We start from the raw sequence: 21,445 nt of genomic DNA, 5'->3' as shown, positions 1-21,445 counted from the left end.
CTTCACCAAGATGTTGCATATATTGTATAAGCCTGTTGTGGAAAGTGCTATCGGTTTCGCAGCATCTGTTGTGGCAGCGGCATCAGAGTCAGAAACTTAAAGAGAAAACTGGCCTGGTTCTGTGCAGAGGATAATTCTGGAGCCAATAGAGCTGATTGTCCAGAGAAGAATTCTGCACAAGCTGCTGAAAATAATGGCTGATTCTGTGAAGAGACAACAGAGTGTGTTCAGTGTGAGGCTAAACAGAAATAACTTGTGTAATTTTTTTTCCATTTTCTCAACTAAAATGGGGAAATAAAAACATTGCTAGTTTAAGAACTGTTGAAAATAACTTAAAGGCCTGACCGTAATGTGTATGTGCGCGCACGTGTGGCTTCTAATTCCTTATGACCGTCAGTAACCCCATTCAGTCACCTCGAGGACCTCCTTCATCCTGCCCTTCGCACGCGCCACCTCCACCAGTCCAATCACAGAGCAGAGTTCCCCTCCCTCCACAACAGCACGACGAGCGCGTGCCTTCTGCGCTCAGGTGGGCGCAGCAGCATCAGCAGAGAGCCGCCAGACTGGAGGCGGAGGCGCAGTGAGCGGCGTTCAGCGGTGAGTTTCCTGTGCGGGTTGAGTGCGTGATGTTGCGGATGCGGCAGACTTTGTATTTCACGTACTGCTGTGCTTCATGTTCTTATTGCTTCAGCAAACCATATTAACAAACTAATAAGTAACTCTCGTGATGTTCAGTTCTAAAACCAGTTTCAGCCTTATCTTTAAAACATGACAGCTAACTGGTGCGTTAGTGGAGTTTTATTTGGTCAGAGGAGTTATCTTTAAAGTTAGAGTGAAATAAATCTGCCCTGGACAGAGGCGTTTTATAATTGTGAACCGGAAGTTATGTTCCATGAATTTGTGTTTGGCACTTGTTACTGTGTGTTGCAGCTGGAACATCTGTGGCTTCCTACTGAGACATCTGCAGTAATATGATCTAAATGACACGTCTCTTAAAGTTTCTCAATGTTTCTGCTCTGACTTCAGACTCCATCAATCATATCTCTCTATGAAATTGAGCTTTATTGACATCAACTCATATTTCTTACATTGTGAACGTTTCTGAAATGTAATGAAATGTCTATTCAATCAGCTGCAGTGGAGTGGCCTGTGTCAGCAGTTATCAAATGATAAAGGTCCATTAGAGTGTTCCTGTACCAACGTACAGAGACACTGTTGTCTTCCAAGGATGGTCCAATGGGATTAGATAGCCCCCCCCCCCACACACACACACACACTCCTCCCTCAGGAAAGGCACATGTCTACTTGTTCATGGTGCTGTAAAGCACATCTGAAGCTGACATTTTTAATATTTTAATTAAGAAAATTCTGTTGGGAATTTTCTGGCTGCTGTATGTGAGCTTACAGCAGAAAGGCAGGGATGTCTGCCAGCAGTTTGTGTCACCATGTGCACACAAAGCAAAGCTGAAGTCTTATCCGCATAATCCAAAACAATCCTGTTTTGTGTTTTCCTCACGTCACGAAATCACAATTTCAACGCTTTGAGTGTTTCACAAGCTTTTGATTATGTCACTGTGTGAAACTGCCAGATCTGTCCTGCAGCAGCCACAGATACAAACCAGCCACATATACACACATCCTCATTCTTTTCACACACACCTACACACAAATGCAACAGTCTGACCTATTGGACTGAGTCATCGTGTGCTGCTGCATCGTCTCCCTACAATGGCTATGTTGAAGTTTCTGCTAGACTTCAGCTCAGTGGGTGTCAGCACGATGACATCTGCACACAAAAGACACCATTCACTCAGTGTCTTCAGGAAGCAATGATTCCCTCTCACACGCATATGCATGCTCACCCCACCACTACGCAGACAGTGCCACAATCTTACTCAATCCCTGAGTGGAGGCTGGCCACAGAAGCATAAAAACGAGTGTTGAGCAACGACACAGAGACCACCGAAGGTAGGAGTTTAGAAATGTCCAGAAGATCCACATGAATATTGTAGCTGCCTACCTCAGTATGACACTTGAATTTGTGTAAGCAAGTAATTTTCAATCCGTCATCAGGGCTTTTCAGATTAATTTCATGTTGGAACTGAAAGTCAGGGCAGGAAGTTTTAAAACTGTGATAAGGAGGGGTCAAACTAAATTAATTACAACAATGTAGTATGGAGAATGATGACAGTTTAACTGTCTTTATGTTACATCAGTCCCCTTTAACATCCTGTATAAAGCTTTAACTTACATCCATTAATCCATTATCTGTTAGTCCAGTTCAGAGTCGTGGGGAATTTGGAGCCTATCCCAGCAATTAGCAAGCAAGAGGCAGAGTACACTTTGGACAGGTCGCCAGGCCTCACAGGGCACTTTAACTTACAGTTTCCTTTTTCATCATAGGCTAATGTTCTGTTAAGGGAATATTGTTCCAGGAAGCAGCGATTAATTATAGGTCAGTTTCCGTCTCATTGGTTCATTCAGCTGGAAACCAGCTTGGTTTCATTTCCTTCAGCTGTTTAACAATTTAAAGCAGCATTACATAACTTTCCCATTTTAAAACCCCATGCTTCTGACTAGTTTTGATGGCACGGTGGCATTTATTATGTAAATTCCTGGAGGTATCATTGTCAAGTAGCTTTCCAAGACTGAGAAACCACAATTCACAGCTTCATTTTCTGTCCCAGCACAACACTTTACAGCAACATTTTGCTTCATGGTTATGTTTCACAAGCTAGCAACTGGATATCAACACAATCGCCATTTTGGAAGCAAGTTATAGCTAATTCAGCAAAGAAACACAAGAGTACATTATTGGAGGAAGCTAGAAAAGTGGCACAGCAAGAGTTAAAACAACATTCAACATTGGTGTCAGGGTTGCTGCGAGGATAAGGTGAAGTGCAGGCTTACGAGGCAGGAGAGAGACCAGTGCAGGAATGAAGGTTTTACTGATGATGACAAACCAGAAAACATAACAAACACATGATGTGAAGACTACATGGAAGACACATGACATGAAGACTACAAAAACAAAACAGGAAACCAGACAGGACTGTGACAAAGAAAACCTACAGAACAGTAAAAAAAAAAAAAAAAAAAAAAACTTAATTAAAAACCCATGGACCATGACAATTGGACTGGACTTTTACTGGATGGTGAGATCTCAGAGAAGAGACAGGATGTAATATGGGTTGCTGAATTAGCCGTCATTAGTGGCACCTCACAGAGAAATTTGCCAAAGTTCAGTAGTGGTGCTTTAAAATACAAAAAACTACTTATATTAATTATATTATATTAATATTCTATGAGTGTAAGTCAGGTGAATTTTTTGATAGTCATGAGACATTATAAATAGTAGTAAGTGTTTTATAGCTGGTTCCAAGACTTGTTTTCATGTCTCAGTTATGAACATACTGCTTTTTGTCAGTTGATAATAACTTTTTAAATAAAGAGAGCAAACACTTTATTTCTCCTGTAATAAATAAATGTGTTTTCTAAACAGAAAGGAGTCCGTTTGGGTCAGGGAGCAGATGGTAATCTGGAAGACACTGCTGGTAAAATCTTTCATTTATTTATCAGTCTCACACACACTCCTGATAGATGGCTGTATGAGGAGGGACAGTGTGTAGAAGGTGTAGAAGAACAATGTGCTGTTTCAGGGAAGCAAGACGAGTCTGTCCCTTTTATGAATAATGAATTCAGACTGTTGGATGACTTCAGAGTGCGTATATGTGCACACACCATTTTTACAAAGGATTTTTAAAGGCTTTAAGGCTCCAAAGAGATGCAAGTTCCTGAACATAAACATCATTGCACAAGAGGTCTTCCCACCCTGGTGAAGTCATATTAACACTGAAGGGTCTTAAAATGCGGATATAGTATCTGCATTATAAGATATAAGATATGTGTGTGTCAGAAGGAGTGGGGGCATTATAGATTATTAGTATAAACAATACTGATAATCAGTCTGATATTCTACTAAATAAAGTTTCATTGAATATAAATGGTCTCTAAGAAATCAGAGAAACCATAAAACCATGTTCAAGTAAACATCTTGTTATAACAGATTAACTTGCAGTGTGATTCACTGCTTACTGTGACAAAATATTGTAATATACTGTGAACTTAAGGTCCAGATTGTTCCAGTTTATTTTCTGCAATCCGATTTTGAGGTGAAAATGGAGCAGTTTTATAACAACTACATATACATTCTATCAAAATGTGTCTGTTGCTCTGACTTTTGAGGTTTTCTTTTTAGAAAAGGGAAAGTAATTTTAACTCAGACATCATTTTCCTTCAAATATGTGGTGCCTTTTAATACAGTTGGTAGTGTTTGACAGATGAATGGTCATTTGGGACACTAGTTGGACAAAAAACCTTGTGATTTCTGCTCCATAACTGTTTTTTTTTTCTTTTTTTTAAGATACTGTAGTAGTTTAAAGAAAGGGGATTGGAGAGGAAGGCTGTTGAGAAACATTGATGCTAAGCTCTGATCAGAACCCTGGACAGCTCCTAAACACCTCAGTCACCTGCTCTGTGTTCAGGTGTCCATGACACCTGGATGGGAGTGTTACTTATGTGACAGTCACTTGTTTAAATACTCACATATTATAACATATATTGTCAAACAAATATAAGGCAATAACTTTACATAAGTACACCAATAATTTCATTGCAGATAATTTTACTTTGAAATTAGTTATTATTTCTTCACTGATGTTTATTTTCTCTCAAATTCTCTTACAAGTTTCAAATTTCAAGCTTCAAGTTGTTTATTTGTCACATGTACATGCAAGATGACAGTAAATGCTATCATGCATGCATCCAAGGCTGTACACACCCATTATACCACTAGTGGAAAAACAAAAACAACATGGTAATAAACTAAAAAGACAATAAATATAATAAGCCACAGTGCAATGATTGTGCAGTGATGCGCATGCTACACAGACCGACAATATGCATATATGTACATCCTGTTCTCTCTGGCTGTTGTTCTCCTCATGAAGATTGGTTTAGAGGGTGGGGAGTGTTGTACCTGACTCTCCTGATCTCAGCACCCCTCTGCAGGGCCCTCCAGTCATGACCTGTATTGTTCCTGTACCACTGGGTGATGTTAATAGTCAGAGTTTACTGGGATAAGAGCAGAGGGCAAAGGATGCAGCCCTGTGGAGATCCAGTATTGAGGGTTTTGGGGGCTGGAGGTACACGACCTGAGTTCTGTTTGACATGAAGTCCAGGATCCAGGCACACAGGGTGGAGTTCAGCCCCAGGCTGAGCAGCTTGGAGTGGAGCATGGTGGGAACTATGGTGTTGAAAGCTGATCTAAAGTCAATGAACGGCATCCTTACTTTGTCCCATGTGCACTTGTCAGGTGGGTGAGGGTGGTGTGCAGTGCCTGGAAGATGGCATCATCCATGGAAATTCTTGATTTTTTTTCTTAATATTTTGTTTAGTCTGTTTGGCACAAACCTAATCCCATAGTTAGTGTTTAAACCTAGACTGAAATGAAAAGAATAGACAGACAGTACACACTGTCCAACTCAGTGTCAGTCAGGTCTGTTGGAGCCTTTCTTCCACCTTCTGTCATGTTTTTCCTCATAGTTCCTGCTCATCTGTCTCCATCTGTCGCCTTACTGCAGGTTTCATCTTTAATAAGTGGATTTTGTTATGTAATGTTCTCATTACAGTGCATGTGTTGGACAGAAGGAGAGAACCATTTCAGACTTGCTTCTGTCAATAATAAAACATTTCTATGTTTCACTGGTGCTGCAGAACATGCAACTGAAAATTTTGTTTGTGAATTCATCACTAATAGAACATCAGGATCACATGGATAATTTTTAACCTAGTTTAAAGATAAAAATCTGACGTGTTGCTCTAATAACATTTATGTTCTAGGAGCACTGCTGAGGAGGAGGCAGTTCATCACCACAGAAGAAGTTCAGTCTTTCAAGAAGAACGAAGAGAAACCTCCTTAAACAGCAGTCCACCCTTTATCATCCCTGCATCTGACACCTTCACCAGAATGAAGCTGAAGAAGGATCTGAACCCCATGCTGCTGCTTCTCTTCCACCTCATGGTATGGATCTATACCACCATCACCTTCCTGCCTGCATACCTCCTCAGCTGGATCACTACACCTCATGGGGGTGTCTACGGCTCAGAGGAGGAACGAGCCAGGAGAGCGAAGGCTTGCTCAGTCCTGGGACATCCAGAAGGACCCTACAGAGCAGTAAGAGCCACCAAAAGGCTTGTGACGTCGCTGCATCCTGGAGTGGACACCCTGGATAAGATGTTTGAGTATGCTGCCAGGCGGTTCCCTCACAGAGACTGTCTCGGGACGAGGGAGGTGATCAGTGAGGAAGATGAGCGGCAGAGCAACGGGAAGGTGTTTAAGAAGGTAGACTGGTGTGAAAGCAACAACATTCTTAAAACATGAAAGCCAAAAATGGCCATTAAATGCATCAAAAGACACTTTGATTGCCCCCATATGTTAATACAGCAGAAGCTTTTAGGTTAAGTCCCAAGATTGACCTCCACAGATCAACTGAAGTAGAGTAAAGAGCAGAGAGAAGCCCAGTGCTCACAGTGTCTCTCTGCTCCACGCATCAGTTTATGTTGGAAAATCAGTATAGGTTTAAATTTGAACCTGCTGAGTTATTTACCCCTGAGTTACGACTCTAATCCCTCCAGCCTGATTCTACTTATCCTTTAAACCCCAGTGTTGAAACACATATTGCTGCAAGACTAAATAGCTTAGCTGTTTCTGTTCTCAGTTATTGTTTCCAGTGAGTGGAGAAGAGCTGTGATTAGTCATTACGCGTGCACTAACACATAGAAACCATTAGGAGTCGGTATAACCTCACTGACTGCAGCATTGGAGAGGACATCCATTTGAAGTGCAACCCAGTCACCATGAGCACATAAAGAATTATTATCTGTACGATAAAAAGAAAAAACGGAAGATGTGGAAGCTTAAAAAATTTGCAGCTGATGGTGTAATGGTTAACGTGGGAGGACCCGGGAATTCAGCGACACACACAGCGGTCGAAGTTTTAACGGGGCTTTATTGAGCACAGGGAAGGCAAGGAAGCCACTCTATAGTGGAGGTGATGGCAGGGTCCTGAAAGTGCTGTTCTGTGCTCCACAGCGTTTTCCTTGAACTTAAAATCCAAGGGGGTCCCTCAAAGGGCACAGGAGGTCCTTGAGACTTCGAACATTAAGAGCCAATGACAATTTGATGACAATTAATGTCATCAAATTGTTACCTCTGCAGCACCTCTACAGGACCCTTGGAGGAACATGATTCTAAGCCTTCCTCAAGTCCGTAAAACACATCTGCACTAGATGCTCCAACTCCTATCAACCCTTCAGCAGCTCTGTGAGGGTAAAGATCTGGTCCACTGTGCCAGAAGCTGGATGAAAACATGTCCCAGGTTCTGCTGGTGACAGTCATCCAACAGAATTATACTGACACCACCACGCTTCACTGTAGGGATCATGTTCTCGATAATAATGAGATTCTGCCACACTTTTTTATTTATTTATTTATTTATTTTGTTCAGTTTTCTGCATGTATGAGGAGTTTCCGATGCCACATGGATTTCTGGTGCCAACATAGTATGTTTCACCAGGACACTCACATATCCAGACATTTATACTCAGCCTCGTGTGATTTTGATTGTTAGTATTTGTTAAACTTGATCATGAAAAGGTAACCTAGTTGTGACAGGAAGAGTTCATGTACAGATTTACCAGTTACTGACAGAATTTAACCCTTCTTCCTCACCATCTATCCACCCTCCTGCAGGTGGTACTTGGTGAGTACCGCTGGCTTTCTTATAAAGAAGCCCATACAGCAGCCACGCAGCTGGGCAGCGGTTTGACATCGTTGGGCCAGAGACCAAAAACAAACATTGCCATTTTCTGTGAGACCCGAGCGGAGTGGTTGATTTCTGCCCAGGCCTGCTTCATTTACAACTACCCATGTAAGTACAGCAGGATTTGGTAAACTCACATTCATCACAAAAACTCAAATAAGTCTGAATTCTAGTTTATTTAGAGAACATTTTCTATTTCTACACTCTACATTCTTCATGCGTTTAGTTTTGTAATTTTCAGGGAAATCATAATGTTTTGGTTTTCTAAAACGTTTATATCTGGAAATGATGAGATCAGACTAAAGCTAATGGAGTCCAAAAACGAAGACAGACCAGAAACCAGATGTAGGTTGTGGGTTAAAAAACAATTTGTGTATTAAGAGTATAAGTAAACATATTTTTCCATCCCCACATAATCTCACTGGCTCTGACCCCAATCCTCTACTCATGACCCAAACCAGGTGGTGAACACCAGCCAACCAGAAGCAGGTTAGGGGTGGGTTATCACTGACAGTCTAATGAAGAGGATGATCCAGGTGGTCCAAGGATGGCTGAATGAACAATTTTAACATTGTATAAGTTTCTAAAAGCTTCAAATTAACCTTTGGATTGTCTCAGTTTAATAGAAAACATGTTCAGTCTGAGCTCAGGACTGTTGGTGCTTTTCTGTTGCCTTACAGGTGTAGCAGCTAGTTGTCTGTTTTTCCTGTTAAGATTGAACAGCTGATGCTTTTGCTTTCTATTGGTTGTATCTCTGTTTCCTTTTTCTTCTCTTTACTCTCTTCTGTCGACTCTCTCTTTTGCCTGCACCCTTCTTGTCAGGTCCTGATAATATTGTGTAAATTTAGCAATAGAGTAATTTAAAAATAAAGAATAAATATGAAGAGAAGCCTTATTTCCATAAAGCTCCTATTGGCCGAGCAAATTTGTTCAGCACAAGACACCACTGGTGAAGTTAATGACCACAAGCGGACAGTTTTTAAATATGATAAAGGGACCAAAAAGAACCTTAAGGAAAAAAGTGGGGTTTTAGTCTGAGGGTTAATGATTACTTTATTTCCCACAATATAACCCACCTGAGTAGCAGAAGCAGTTGCACCACAATTTTGTCTTTAAAATCTTCTCTTTAAGAACAGTACTGAAGGCAACAAAGTCATCTGCTCTCTTATTGGATTTATTGGATTGGATTTATCACCATCCAATCAGAAATGTGTGCAAAGAGAGGGTCAAAATTTACAACTGCAGCTTCAGTTTTGCATGCAGTTTGTTTTTTATTTGCACCTGCGACCAGATGTTTACAAAAACACTTGAAAATCTGCAAATCTCTTTTACATTCATGCAAATTTATTTCTGCAAATGCATTCACACATTTTTTCCTATATGACTCTGATTAGAGCCCATACAAGATGTCCTGACTTGTTTTCACTTTTATCTGTTATCAATCACCTCACTAATTTGCTTCTGATTTTCTCTGTCCTGCACTTCATGTTTATATTTAACATGATCTAAAATGATCTCAGTTCCCTCTGTTTTTCTGGTGTCCACTGACCAGCTTCCAGCTCTGTCCGAATTCACTTGATTTATGGTCATCTCGGTGTGTGTGTGCACATGTTAGTGGTTGTAAGATCGGGGTCCAGCTGAGACAGAGGGAAGGTCAGTCTGTCCCCGCTTCAGTCTTACATAAGTGTCCCAGTTTTCCCTCTTTACGCTCTCTTCCTGATCTGCTTCCCTGTGAAGGAATTAAATGTCACATTTTATTGTGCAGTGGGACGATATGCAAACATGATTACTGTGCAAAAGGAAATGGATGTTAGTTCGTTTTGTCATTTGAAATAAATAATTTCAGACCCTGTAGAGGTTTCTGGTCATTCTAAACTAATACAATCACTAGCAGTTCCTTTCAGTTTGTTCTAAACATCCACAGCAGCTCCGAACATCCTCCTGATTGTCCATAAAGTCCTTTTGTTTCAGCCTGCGTGCTGGGTTTTAGTGTCCATTTAACTGTCACATTTTTTAAAATACAGCATCAGTACGAGCCAAGAAAGCATCTATCTGAAGCATCTCCACCCTTGTGAACACAAACACAGGACAGTGGAAACACCCGGGGCAGTGGATGCTTAGTGAGGGGGGAGAAGTTAAAGTCTGGAAAGAGAAACACAGGGGAGGAAGCACATGAGGCAGGAGAGGGCTGATGGCGTCAGTAGAGGGCTGAGAGAGTCTACATGAGCATCTGATGTTGACAAAAGCATCAAGGAGTCAGCCAAAGGCCCCCAGTGAACTTAAACACCCTGTGTGTGTGTGTGTGTGTGTGTGTGTGTGTGTGTGTGTGTGTGTGTGTGTGTGTGTGTGTGTGTGTGTGTGTGTGTGTGCGTGCGTGTGTGTGTGTGTGTGTGTGTGTATATGTTGTACATTGGCTGTATGTGAAAATGTAGATTTGTTTTAATATTAAACAAAGACTATATGATATCTGTGAAGTGGAGGAAGTTCAGAGTGACCATGTTAACACACATTAGAGTCTCAGGTTCCTGCTCTGATAAACATTGTATGATGTGAGCATTTGTGTGTTAATCTGGGGCCCTATCTGCTGTTTAGATCTCACGGCTGGAGGTGTCATGGCCCCCATGCACACACACACACAGAGTGCAGGAACCATTGCAGCTCCATGACGAAGGGCTGTGATGCCCTGCCCCATAAACCCCTGTGTGTGTCCAAGGAGGTGTTCACTGATGCTCCTTCTTCCCTCTGTTCATTATCAGTAGAAGTAACAGCTGATCTGAAGCCATTTTATTCTCATCTTTTAACGGCTGCAGAAACTACCATCTTCTTCAGGCACATACGGTGTCATCACCCTGTAAAATCCAATTAGTTCACAAGGCCCAGTTTTTCTGCCTACTGTCTAAAATGAAATACCCAAAATAAATTCATTATAGCTTCACAAGGGCTATGTGTATAATTTTTGTCTAAAAAAAAAAGCTGAGACATGTGAGATTACTACCGAAATGTGAGAATCAACATATGTGCTACTGTGAGTAAATTCATCTGGAACACAGTAGAAAATGTAAATGTTATCTCTTTCTAAAAGAAAACCCCATTACTTACAGTGAAAACCAGACGATAGCAGCCCAGTTCATCTAGGAATATGTAAAACCATATCTGATGAGGGTCTATGTAACAGTAGAAGCTTCAAAAGTTAACCTCTAGTTTTATGGATGTTTTAACAGAGGTGTTACCCAGGTAAACATCCCAGGAAGCCATCAGCCGATGTTGATGATAGACACCTCGAGGGACAGCCCTCAAATTCACCTTAAAACAACATGAGGCTCCTGAAGGAAGTAAATCATATGATAGGAAGAGTGGATACTTCACTATAAAATACTCTTTATCTCCAAGGAAACTACCAGGACCTAAATGCATTTCAAACAGAGTCATAGGAGAACACATTAGCAGAGTTTTTAGAGCTGGAATAAAACTTTTGTCCACAAAATGGCAAATTTGGCTGCTAGCTCGCAGAGTTTTGTCCCACAGTGATGAGACAGTCATCTTTGTAATCAGCAGAGTCTCTGCTTCCTTAAATTACACCTGGTTTGTGTGGTTTGCTAGGAGTGGAGAAATTAGCAGAAGCTCTAAAGTGGGCAGTTTGGTTTAAACTGTGTTTTGGTTGGATGACAATGCAAACATCGGTAAGAGGCAAGGTACACCCTGGACAGGTCACCAGTCCATCACAGATGAAAGACTTTTTTTGTCTGCAAAGAATAATACTCAGTGAAAGATCAAGTTTCTGTTCACACACACTCCTCACTGTCCACTGACACAAATAAACAGAAATAATTAAATCCAACTCCAGCTTGTATTAGACGTCCTCCTGTAAATTAGGAATAACCAGACTTGTTCTGATAATGTACTCTTATGACCATTAGAATAAATTCATACTAAAGAAGGATTTCTTCCTTCCTGCTTGCCTCATGCAGCAACCACAAACATGCTGGAGCACAAGTTCAGGGAATAATTGACATACATCCAGTTCTTTCTGTGGAGCTTAAGGTTCTCCCTGTGCATGTGGGAGTTCTCTTCAAGTACTCTGACTTCCTTCCATAGTCCAAAAAAGATGCTTGTTAGGTTAATTGCTGTCTCTAAATCCTCTTTTCAAGTGTGAGTGGTTGTTTGTCAGAAATTCATATGAAATGTTTTCAGTGTCTGTGTTTACACAGCTGAAGAAAGTGACTATTTTTACCTGAAATGCACAGTCTGTTTTCTGTCCTGCAAAGTCAGAGCAGGAGACTCAGTTTGATGGTGATGAAGTGGTGTTTTATTCACATTAATCACACTCACAGGAAAGAATCTGAAGAGATTAGATTGACAGCTGCTATAGCTAACATTATCTGGAGGACGTGGTTCTCTTTGTTCTCCTCAACTTGTTGGTAAGTTCGATCTTGGAGTTTTGGGTTCTCCCATAATTCACGAAAACCTGAATCCTGAAGCAGACAAGGACATTTTAGATGACGAAGTGTGTGCAGCTGTCTTAGAATGAGTTAAACCAGGAGCACAGAGACCGGCCTGCATAGATCCGGCTTCATGCCGCTCTCCTGAATATCAAAACCTTCAGTTCTGCTGGAAAAGAAACTTATAACCATTCTGATGAACTTCACCAGCACACATACCAGCCATTTATCACTATATGTTTCTCTACATGCGATTTATTTTCTCATTTTCTCTGATCATGATGTTTCAGTGGTCACCCTGTACTCCACGTTGGGAGGTCCAGCTATTGCTCATGGGCTGAATGAGGCCCAGGTCACCCACATTATCACGAGCAAAGAGCTCCTGGAGACCAGACTAAAGGTTAGAAACCACACAAACATTTTCCTGGTTGGGTGGCGGTGCTGAGGAGGGAGGGAGTGCATCACCACAACATGCTAATAACTGGCGGTGTGTGTGCATACGTATTTCTCAGGCTATCCTACCTGAAGTTCCAAGGTTGCAGCACATTATCGTGGTGGACAAGACGCCATCCACATGGCCCAGTTCTCCACGTGGCATCAGTATCCACAACATGGCTGCTGTTCAGAGGCTTGGAGCCAGACCTGAGAACGGTAAGATAGTAAAACTCAAGTTTTACAGTTAATCTTGGGGTTTTTGTTCAAACCCACTTAAAACTTAATTCTGGGAGCTGTTTCACCTGTTCACACATGTATGTCATCTTTTTTGAAGGATGGTGTTCAGATGTGGAAACTAGAATCCATCTGTAGCTGATTCCTCCTTTAATCTGCAGCAACACATATCTAAAAAGTTTTAAAAGGGGCAACAAAAGGCTGGAAAAGTAATTGGTTCCAAATAAAAAACAACTGGAGGAGCATTTGACAGCTAATTACGTTAATTGGTATTCTGTTCTGATAGGGTAGCACAGATCAACAGAGAGAGCTATAAATTCAGCCTGCGGTAGCACGTTTTGACAGAACACCGCCCCCCACCTGTCTTATTTGCTGAGGTTTTATTAAAAGCAATTTGTTTTAGAACTTCATCTCATACCTTCTCACCTCCTCATCTGGTGTTCTTGTGGTTTTGCCAACTGCATTTACTGTTTAGTAAATACTCTTCCAATATATAAGTCATTCTGGTGACATTTAGATTTCTTTGCTTCAACCTTTCTTTTTTTTGCCTCATCCTCTAATGTTTGTATCTCCATCAGGTCATTTTTTATTTTGCTTTTGTGACCTTCCTGCTCTGCTTCTAAAGTCTTCATGGCAAAACCACAACGCACACTAAATCCTCATGTGAATACTGTTGTTTGCACCTGTCACCAACAGCATCAACATTCTTAGGTGATTACAACTTTGTGCTCTTTATGTGGGATCTTAGTATATCAGGCTTGTATAGTACTTTGGTCTGCTGTTATGTTGTTTTAAGGTGGTTCAGAAACAAAGTATATGGTTTGGTATGGTATGGTATGGTATGGTATGGTATGGTATGGTATGATATTGTATGGTATTGTATGGTATGGTATGGTATGATATTGTATGGTATGGTATGGTATGGTATGGTATGGTATTGTATGGTATGGTATGGTATGGTATGGTATGGTATGATATTGTATGGTATTGTATGGTATGGTATGGTATGGTATGATATTGTATGGTATGGTATGGTATGGTATGGTATTGTATGGTATGGTATGGTATGGTATGATATTGTATGGTATGGTATGGTATGGTATGGTTTAAAGAAGAGGATATGCTACACAATGCTAAATATCAGCCTGTGCAAACTTTTTACAGCTGTGTTGCCACCATCAAATGCACAGTGAGCTCATATTTCAGACATTCCAGCTGAATGATTCCAGCTATAATCTGTGTTAAAGGTAGCTGTAGACACCTCTTCATCAAAAATTGAAAATAATCCCACCAGGTCAAATTCATAGCCTGTGATCCTCTCTTGTTTCATTTTAGAAGCTTTAACAGAAACTCCTACAGTACTTGAAGTGCTTGTGGCAGGCGTGGGTGGGGCGGGGGGTGGGATTGGGGGGTGGGGGGTGTTCTTATAGGAATGGAGCTTGCTGGACTGGAAGGAGGCCTATTAGGTCATGTGAATAAGGAAGTTCTAAACATCTGTGACGGATTACGTTTGATACAACAAACGTTCTGTTAGTGGATGGATGAGGAAGACCCGCCTCCCCCTCGCCTTTTATTACAGCCCCCCCGCCTTGAACCAAATGACCCAAAACATGAGGAGCTGATAGTTTTATGTGCAGATAAAGGGAAAACGAGGTAGGATAAGGAAGGGAGTACAGAGCACTTGGATTTGGGGGAGATTCATGTTTACGCGCAGCACTGTTAACTTCACATGACATCAGCTCTCAGAGCACACACTCCAATCTGACTCATATGGAGGGGAAAAAGTTGTTACTGTAGAGTAGTTTCTGCTTTATTTGGGTCTGCAGAGTTTTGACATTAAAGAGGAAAAATTATGTTAGACTTTACTTTTACAAATAAAAGGATGCAGTAGATTCCCTTCTGTGTGCCTCTGTCTAGTCACATGACCATCAGCAGATAAAAGGTTTCTAATCTTTTCTGCTAATTTAAACTGACATGGTACCCTGTGACTGGTCAGGTGTACAGACCTTTACCAGCTTTATTTACCAGCTGCAGCATCAAAGTCACATGAATGAAAAAGAAGAAAAAAAAAAAAGATGCCTGCCTACAAGATCTTTAAAAACATATGAAGTTCAGATGACATCACACACAGTGTCATGTTATCATCGTATTGAAGTTCTGAATGCATGCATGTGTTTTCAACACAGCAACACGTGAGCGCACGCAGCCGCTGCCCTCAGACATCGCCGTCATCATGTACACCAGCGGCTCCACAGGCATCCCAAAAGGCGTCATGATCTCCCATAGCAACATCATCGCCAGCATTGCAGGGATGACAGAGAGGATCGAGAACCTGTGGTAAAAGCAACATGTCAAACCGCTGGATACGTGTATGAATTATTAATCTGGTTTGTAGTTTTGCATGAAAAAAACAGTTTAGCTTGTTTGGGATGGTCTGTAAAACATGAGCATGTTGGAATGTGAATTATTTGTTGCTGCTTATTTCAGGGAATACTTTGTCAGTAGAGGAAATACATTTCCTCATCCAGTTGTTTACATGCTCCTTCTCTCTGGAGACTGAAGGAAAAGTCCGGAGGGAGTTCAGTCTCAGCAGAGTTAAAATCTGGGAGGATGGAGCTGTGCTGAGATGGATGGAAGCTGTTCTGATTGCTATCAGACTTCTCAGAAAAACTATGGTTTTAATGTGTGTGTTAAGTAATATGACTGTAAATTTCCTCCTTTGCCTCCTGAATTTTAAATACACACACTGAAATGTCATGTTTTGGTAATTTTATAGTAAAAAAAACAATGTTATTTCCATGTGCAGTTTTCCATGATGACTGTTTTTCACACACACCTGTTAGAATGATGTCTTCCATCAGAGGTGTGTTTGTGTTTGCAGTGAGGAGGACACCTACATCGGGTACCTGCCTCTGGCACATGTGCTGGAGCTGAGTGCAGAGCTTGTTTGTATTTCTCATGGCTGCAGGATCGGATATTCCTCACCTCAGACTCTTTCTGACCAGGTAAACGAACACACACCTGAAATCTTCACACCCAAAGGTAATCATCCTCTGTGCTTGTCAGTTTTCCATGATGGGGGATGACTTTGCTCATTTCTGCAAAATTTTGGGAAAAGTGATGATTGACTTTTTACCTGCAGATGAGAAAGATTATACGGCTGTCTCACCTGGATGTTTCACCTGCAGGTGAAGAAAGAAAAGTTCTCTGTCTCTTTCCTTTATGCATATAGATGTTGTGCTGTTATGTGGATTAGCAGGAGTAAGCAGGCGGAAAACAGTTGACAGCAGCTCCAGTCTGATTCAGCTTCCACATAAAATCCATGTACACACACTGCAAAAATGAGCTATCTTAATATTCTGTCTTAATATGAGTAAAAGAAAACACTTAAATTGAGAAGATTCTGACTATAATCAAGTGAAATTATCAGTAGCATAAGATAAAACAATTACACTTGGTATTTTATACTTATTAAAATTTCCCGAGATATTGGAAGGGCTTTGCGTATTTCTCCCTATACACTGAAGTACATCACCAGTCAAAAGTAAACAATCAAATCAAAAAGGAATTTCTCTGTGTAAAGGATAAGGGCATTAATCAATGATCTCTGATCCCTCAGATGACTGAAGAACAAACACATAAAACGACCAAACATTAAAATATCTTGGGATTCAAGTGTGTGTGTGGTGTGTGTGTGTGTGTGTGTGTGTGTGTGTGTGTGTGTGTGTGTGTGTGTGTGTGTGTGTGTGTGTGTGTGTGTGTGAACAAAACAGATGATAACTGCTTTTTTTCCCTTTCTAAAGTCAACCAAGATAAAGAAAGGGAGCCAAGGAGACACCAACGTCCTGCAGCCCACCCTGATGGCAGCCGTTCCCGTATGTTCCTGACACACACTCATTTCTCCTCTCAGTCTTTGAGTGTTTCTCATTTATTTCACAAGCAGAGAAACCAACATGCTTCAAAACGTTGCATTATTATATCTGTTTTGCTGATTGAAAAGACAAAACATTTTCATTTAAATGAATGTGAGGAATGATCATTTTGGAGGACGTTCAAATTTGGCGGTTTTATTTGGGAAAAATATTTTTTATTTAACAGCCAAATGTTTTGCCTTTATAAAACATGCTTTATTTATTTATTTATTTATTGAGATGCTGCAGCTGCTGATTAAACAATAGAAAGGATGATAAAAACTCAGTAGCTCTGAGTGATTCAGGTCAGAGTGGAAAAGGATGCACCTTGTTCCCAGTCAGCTGTATCTTACAAAATGGGAAAGCTGTAAAAGGGTGGACTTTGACATTTTCAACACTTTTCCATCTATCAAAATGAGGTTTGGTGATGCTGAGCTCATTTTTCAGGATGATGATGATGCATATCTCTACAGAGCAAAGAGAATTCAAACTCATCAGGAAACACATTAACTCACTGACATGGACAGACAACACTCTGGATCTCAATCTGATTCAGATTTATGGAAGAATCATGATGAGAATCCATCCTGCAGGGCCGATCTGTCAGCTGCTGGACAAGAAGGATGGAGCCTGATTGATGAATATTTATTTTATTATTGAGGTCCTCAAAGAACTCAAGCTGTCAGAAAACACAGAAGTTAGGTAACTTTTTCCATCATTTTATCTTCAACTTAATCTGAAAAATACCAGTAACAGTTTACAATAATTAGAGCAGGAACATGACTCCACATGGACGATCACTTTCTAAATGGATGTATTAAAGTTGGTTTCCTGGAAAGTAAAGCATGCTCTGACAGTGCAGTTCATCTCAGAGAGTTTACCAGGATCTGAGTTGTTCTATTGTCTGCTCTGTCACATGTCATGAAGAGACCCCCCCACACACATCCCAGTGGTGGTGATATAAAGAGCAAAGGGCCCCTGTCTCTACAAGCGTTCACAGCTGTAAACAGAACGTGAGAAAGCCCCATGTGGCTTTCCACAAGACACGCACACACACACACACACAGACTGTGTGATATGGCGGCCGGCTGCTGGATGAATGATGCGTCCACTTCCTCTCTCAGTACTGTAGCTTCATACACACACGTACACACCGACCAGAACCAGCTGCTTTTTTATTGGTTTCTGTTTGTGGCCTTTCACCCATTTAACTGAGTCCAACTTCTCTGTGCTGTAAATGTCACACAGCAACTCTTTCTGTGACCAATGTTCCGCTCTAAAGCTTCACTCTTTTATCCTAGAAAAAGGTAATTAACTCCAACAATATCAGTAATGTCAGAGTAACTCAGCTGAAGTTTCCTTTCAGATCAGAGTTGTGGTATTAAAACCAGATTCTGCAGCAGACTGAGCGGCGGTTTGTTAAACAGGATCAGTCTGACCTGTAAATGGAGAGAATCCTCAGAGAAATGGAGGCAAAGAGAAAATTAACGTTGGACTTTATCTTTGACCGGATGCTCTGCATTTACCTGATATTTAAAGTTCTATTCTGTGACATTTAAAGGGGCATGCTGCATAAATTTTATCTGCTTTAGGTGGTGGTCATATAAACTGATACTGATGTATTCATAAATCATATCAGCTTTCTTTTTACTCCGTCCCTCACTTACTAGTTTAATAAAGAATTTGTCAATCTTGAGATTTTACTTAGTTAATGTTATGTTTCTCTTTCTGCTGTAGCTTTATTAAGATTTTCATTTTCATTTAACTACTAAATTCACATTCATTTGGGGCGGCATGGCTCTGTGGGTAGAGTGGTCATCCTGCAGCCCAAGGGCTGTTGGTTCAATCCCCAGCCGTCGAGCTCATGTCGAGGTGTCCCTGAGCACGACGCCGAACCCCTAATTGCAATGTAAAGTGTTTTGGGTGCCTTGATAAATACATACATGAATCTAATCCATTAAATCCTCAAGAGTGGGATATTATTGTTATGCAACCAAACTTAATCTTAATCAGGTCCACCTTGCTAGTACCAGGTTGAATCACTTTTCCCTTCAGAACTGCCTTGATTCTTGGTGCCATAGATTCAACAAGGTTTTGGAAACTTTCCTCAGAGGTTTTGCTCCGTATTGACATGACAGCATCACACAGCTGCTGCAGATTTGTCGGCTGCATCCATGATGAGAATTTCCTGTTCCACCACATCCCAAAGCTGCTCTGTTGAGATCTGGTGGCTGTGAAGGCCATTGGAGTTCAGTGAATTCATTGTCATGTTCAAGAAAGCAGTTGGAGGTGATCTGAGCTTTGTGACGTAGTGAATTATCCTGCTGGAAGTAGCCAACAGAAGATGCTACACTGTGGTCATAAAGGGATGGACGTGGTCAGCCACAATACTCAGGTAGGCTGTGAGGGTTAAACCATGTCACATTGGTACTTTGGGGCCCAATGACAGGATGGATCCATGTTTTCATGATGTTTCCACCAAATTCTGGGCCTAGCATCTGGATGTGGAGACTCATCAGACCAGCAATGTTTTCCATCTTCTATTGTCCAGTGTTAGTGAGTCTGTGTGAACTGTAGCCTCAGTTTCCTGTTCTTAGCTGGCAGGAGGCACCTGGTGTGGTCTTCTGCTGCTGTAGCCCATCTGTTTCAAGGTTGGACATGTTGTGTGTTCAGAGATGCTGTTCTGCAGACCTTGGTTGGAACTAGTGCTTATTTGACTTCCTTTGCGTTTCTATCATCTCCAACCAGTCTGCCCATTCTCCTCTGAGCTCTGACATCAACCAGATATTCTGGTCTAGACAACTGCTGCTCACTGGATATTTTCTCTTCTTCAGACCATTCTCTGTAAAACCCTGGAGATGTTTGAGTTTGAAAATCCCAGTAGATCAGCAGTTGAAATACTCAGACCAACAACCATGCCACATCAAAGTCACTTAAATCCGCTTTCTTCCTCATTCTGATGCTCAGTTTGAACTTCAGCAAGTTGTGTTCACCATGTCTACATGACTATATGTACTGAGTTGCAGCCATGTGATTAGCTGATTAGATATTTAACAAGTAATTGAACAGGTGGACCTGATAAAGTAGTCGGCAAGTGCATGTTCCACACTGTGCTAATTCGGCCTCCTTCAGTCTCATTGTTCAGCCTTTCAGCTAATTAAAGTGTAAAATGTGGCTCCAAGAGCAACCATACAGGGAAAAATACACCACCTCTTTATATTTTCTCTGCACCAGTAGCTGCAGAAACCAAGCTCTAAATCCTTTTGTCTGTCAAACTTGTGACTTTTCACAAAGATCATAAAGCTCCAGTGCGCAACTTGTAGGGAAAATATCTGCAATTTAATATTGTTCAGTCTACTGCAGTCTGCAGCTTTGTCACTAGGTGTCAGTAAACCTGCACATCACTCCTTTTAGATAGAAACCTGCTGATCTCAACGTGGCTCTGTTGTGGTTCTAGTTTTTACTTTTACTTTTGTTTTGTCATGTTTATCTTTGATTCTGTCTCCTGACTCCACTCCATCACTTGCAGGAGATAATGGACCGCATCTATAAGAATGTGATGACTAAAGTGGAGGAGATGAACAGGATCCAGAGAACACTCTTCATCCTGGCATACAACTATAAACTGGAACAGCTTGCCAAAGGTTGCAGCACGCCACTGTGTGACAGGTGGGCAAATGATCAGTGCTGACAGTTTCAAGGAGGTTTTAAAGTGAGATGAAGTCATGGAGCTCTTTGCCTTCTGTCCTCCCTTCTTTGTTGAACCAGGCTGGTGTTCAAGAAGGTTCGTTCTCTGCTGGGAGGTCGAACACGTGTCCTGTTATCAGGTGGGGCGCCGCTTTCTGCAGCCACGCAGCGCTTCATGAATGTTTGCTTCTGCTGCCCAGTGGGTCAAGGATACGGGCTGACGGAGACCTGCGGGGCCGGGACGATCTGTGAACGTAAGCAATAATGGCACAGTTAGGATGCAATAATCCATCACACTCAGTACAAGGATCCGTGTTTCCTTCTGGATAAGAAGTTTATGCACAAAGTGAAATTTATCTGTCATTGCACATCTAACTAGATCTGGGACATTTTTGTTGAGAACTATTTCATGTCATTGTCCTGCTTTTGCCAACACATCTCAACCTTTTCTTCAACATCTGATTCTACTTAAAATTTATTAAACCTTAAATGCAACCCCAATTCCCTAAAAGGTTGGGATACTTTATTATATGTAAATAAAATGAGAATGTAAATCTCACAAATCTCATAAACCCACATTTTATTCCCAATAGCACATAAACAACATACAGTATCAGATGTTAAAACTGAGACATTTTACCATTTAATGGAGAACATTTGTTCATTTTAAATTTAATGGCAGCAACACATCTGTAAAAAGTAGTTCCAGGGTGATGTTTACCATGGTGTAGTGTCCCCTCTTCTTTTAACATCTGTCTGTAAACGTCTAGGAAGTGAGGAGACCAATTGATGGAGTTTTAGGAGAAAAATGGTGTCCCATTCTTTTTTGATGCAGGATTCTAGCTGCTCTACAGTC

At 41.1% G+C, this 21,445-nt stretch overlaps 1 protein-coding gene across 2 annotated transcripts in view; it reads left to right on the top strand.

Moving 5' to 3' along the window:
• The first annotated feature begins 520 nt into the window (after nt 1-520).
• acsl3a (acyl-CoA synthetase long chain family member 3a) overlaps nt 521-21,445 on the top strand; it is a 28,020-nt gene continuing 7,095 nt past the window's right edge. Inside the window, exons 1-10 of one of the 2 annotated variants that reach the window (XM_041994817.1) lie at nt 521-597; nt 5,902-6,403; nt 7,814-7,991; nt 12,613-12,722; nt 12,835-12,973; nt 15,178-15,328; nt 15,873-15,996; nt 16,795-16,866; nt 20,432-20,571; nt 20,671-20,843. In XM_041994817.1, coding sequence (XP_041850751.1) covers nt 6,029-6,403; nt 7,814-7,991; nt 12,613-12,722; nt 12,835-12,973; nt 15,178-15,328; nt 15,873-15,996; nt 16,795-16,866; nt 20,432-20,571; nt 20,671-20,843 — 1,462 coding nt within the window. In that variant the 5' untranslated portion in view covers nt 521-597; nt 5,902-6,028. Of the gene's footprint in view, nt 598-3,501; nt 3,555-5,901; nt 6,404-7,813; nt 7,992-12,612; nt 12,723-12,834; nt 12,974-15,177; nt 15,329-15,872; nt 15,997-16,794; nt 16,867-20,431; nt 20,572-20,670; nt 20,844-21,445 lie in introns of those variants that run through there. The other variant, XM_041994818.1, reaches the window with a different exon arrangement.

This window comes from Melanotaenia boesemani, chromosome 9 (genome assembly GCF_017639745.1).
Source record: "Melanotaenia boesemani isolate fMelBoe1 chromosome 9, fMelBoe1.pri, whole genome shotgun sequence".
NCBI classification, from domain to species: Eukaryota; Metazoa; Chordata; class Actinopteri; order Atheriniformes; family Melanotaeniidae; genus Melanotaenia; species Melanotaenia boesemani.
This window is presented reverse-complemented; position numbering and strand designations above follow the sequence as displayed.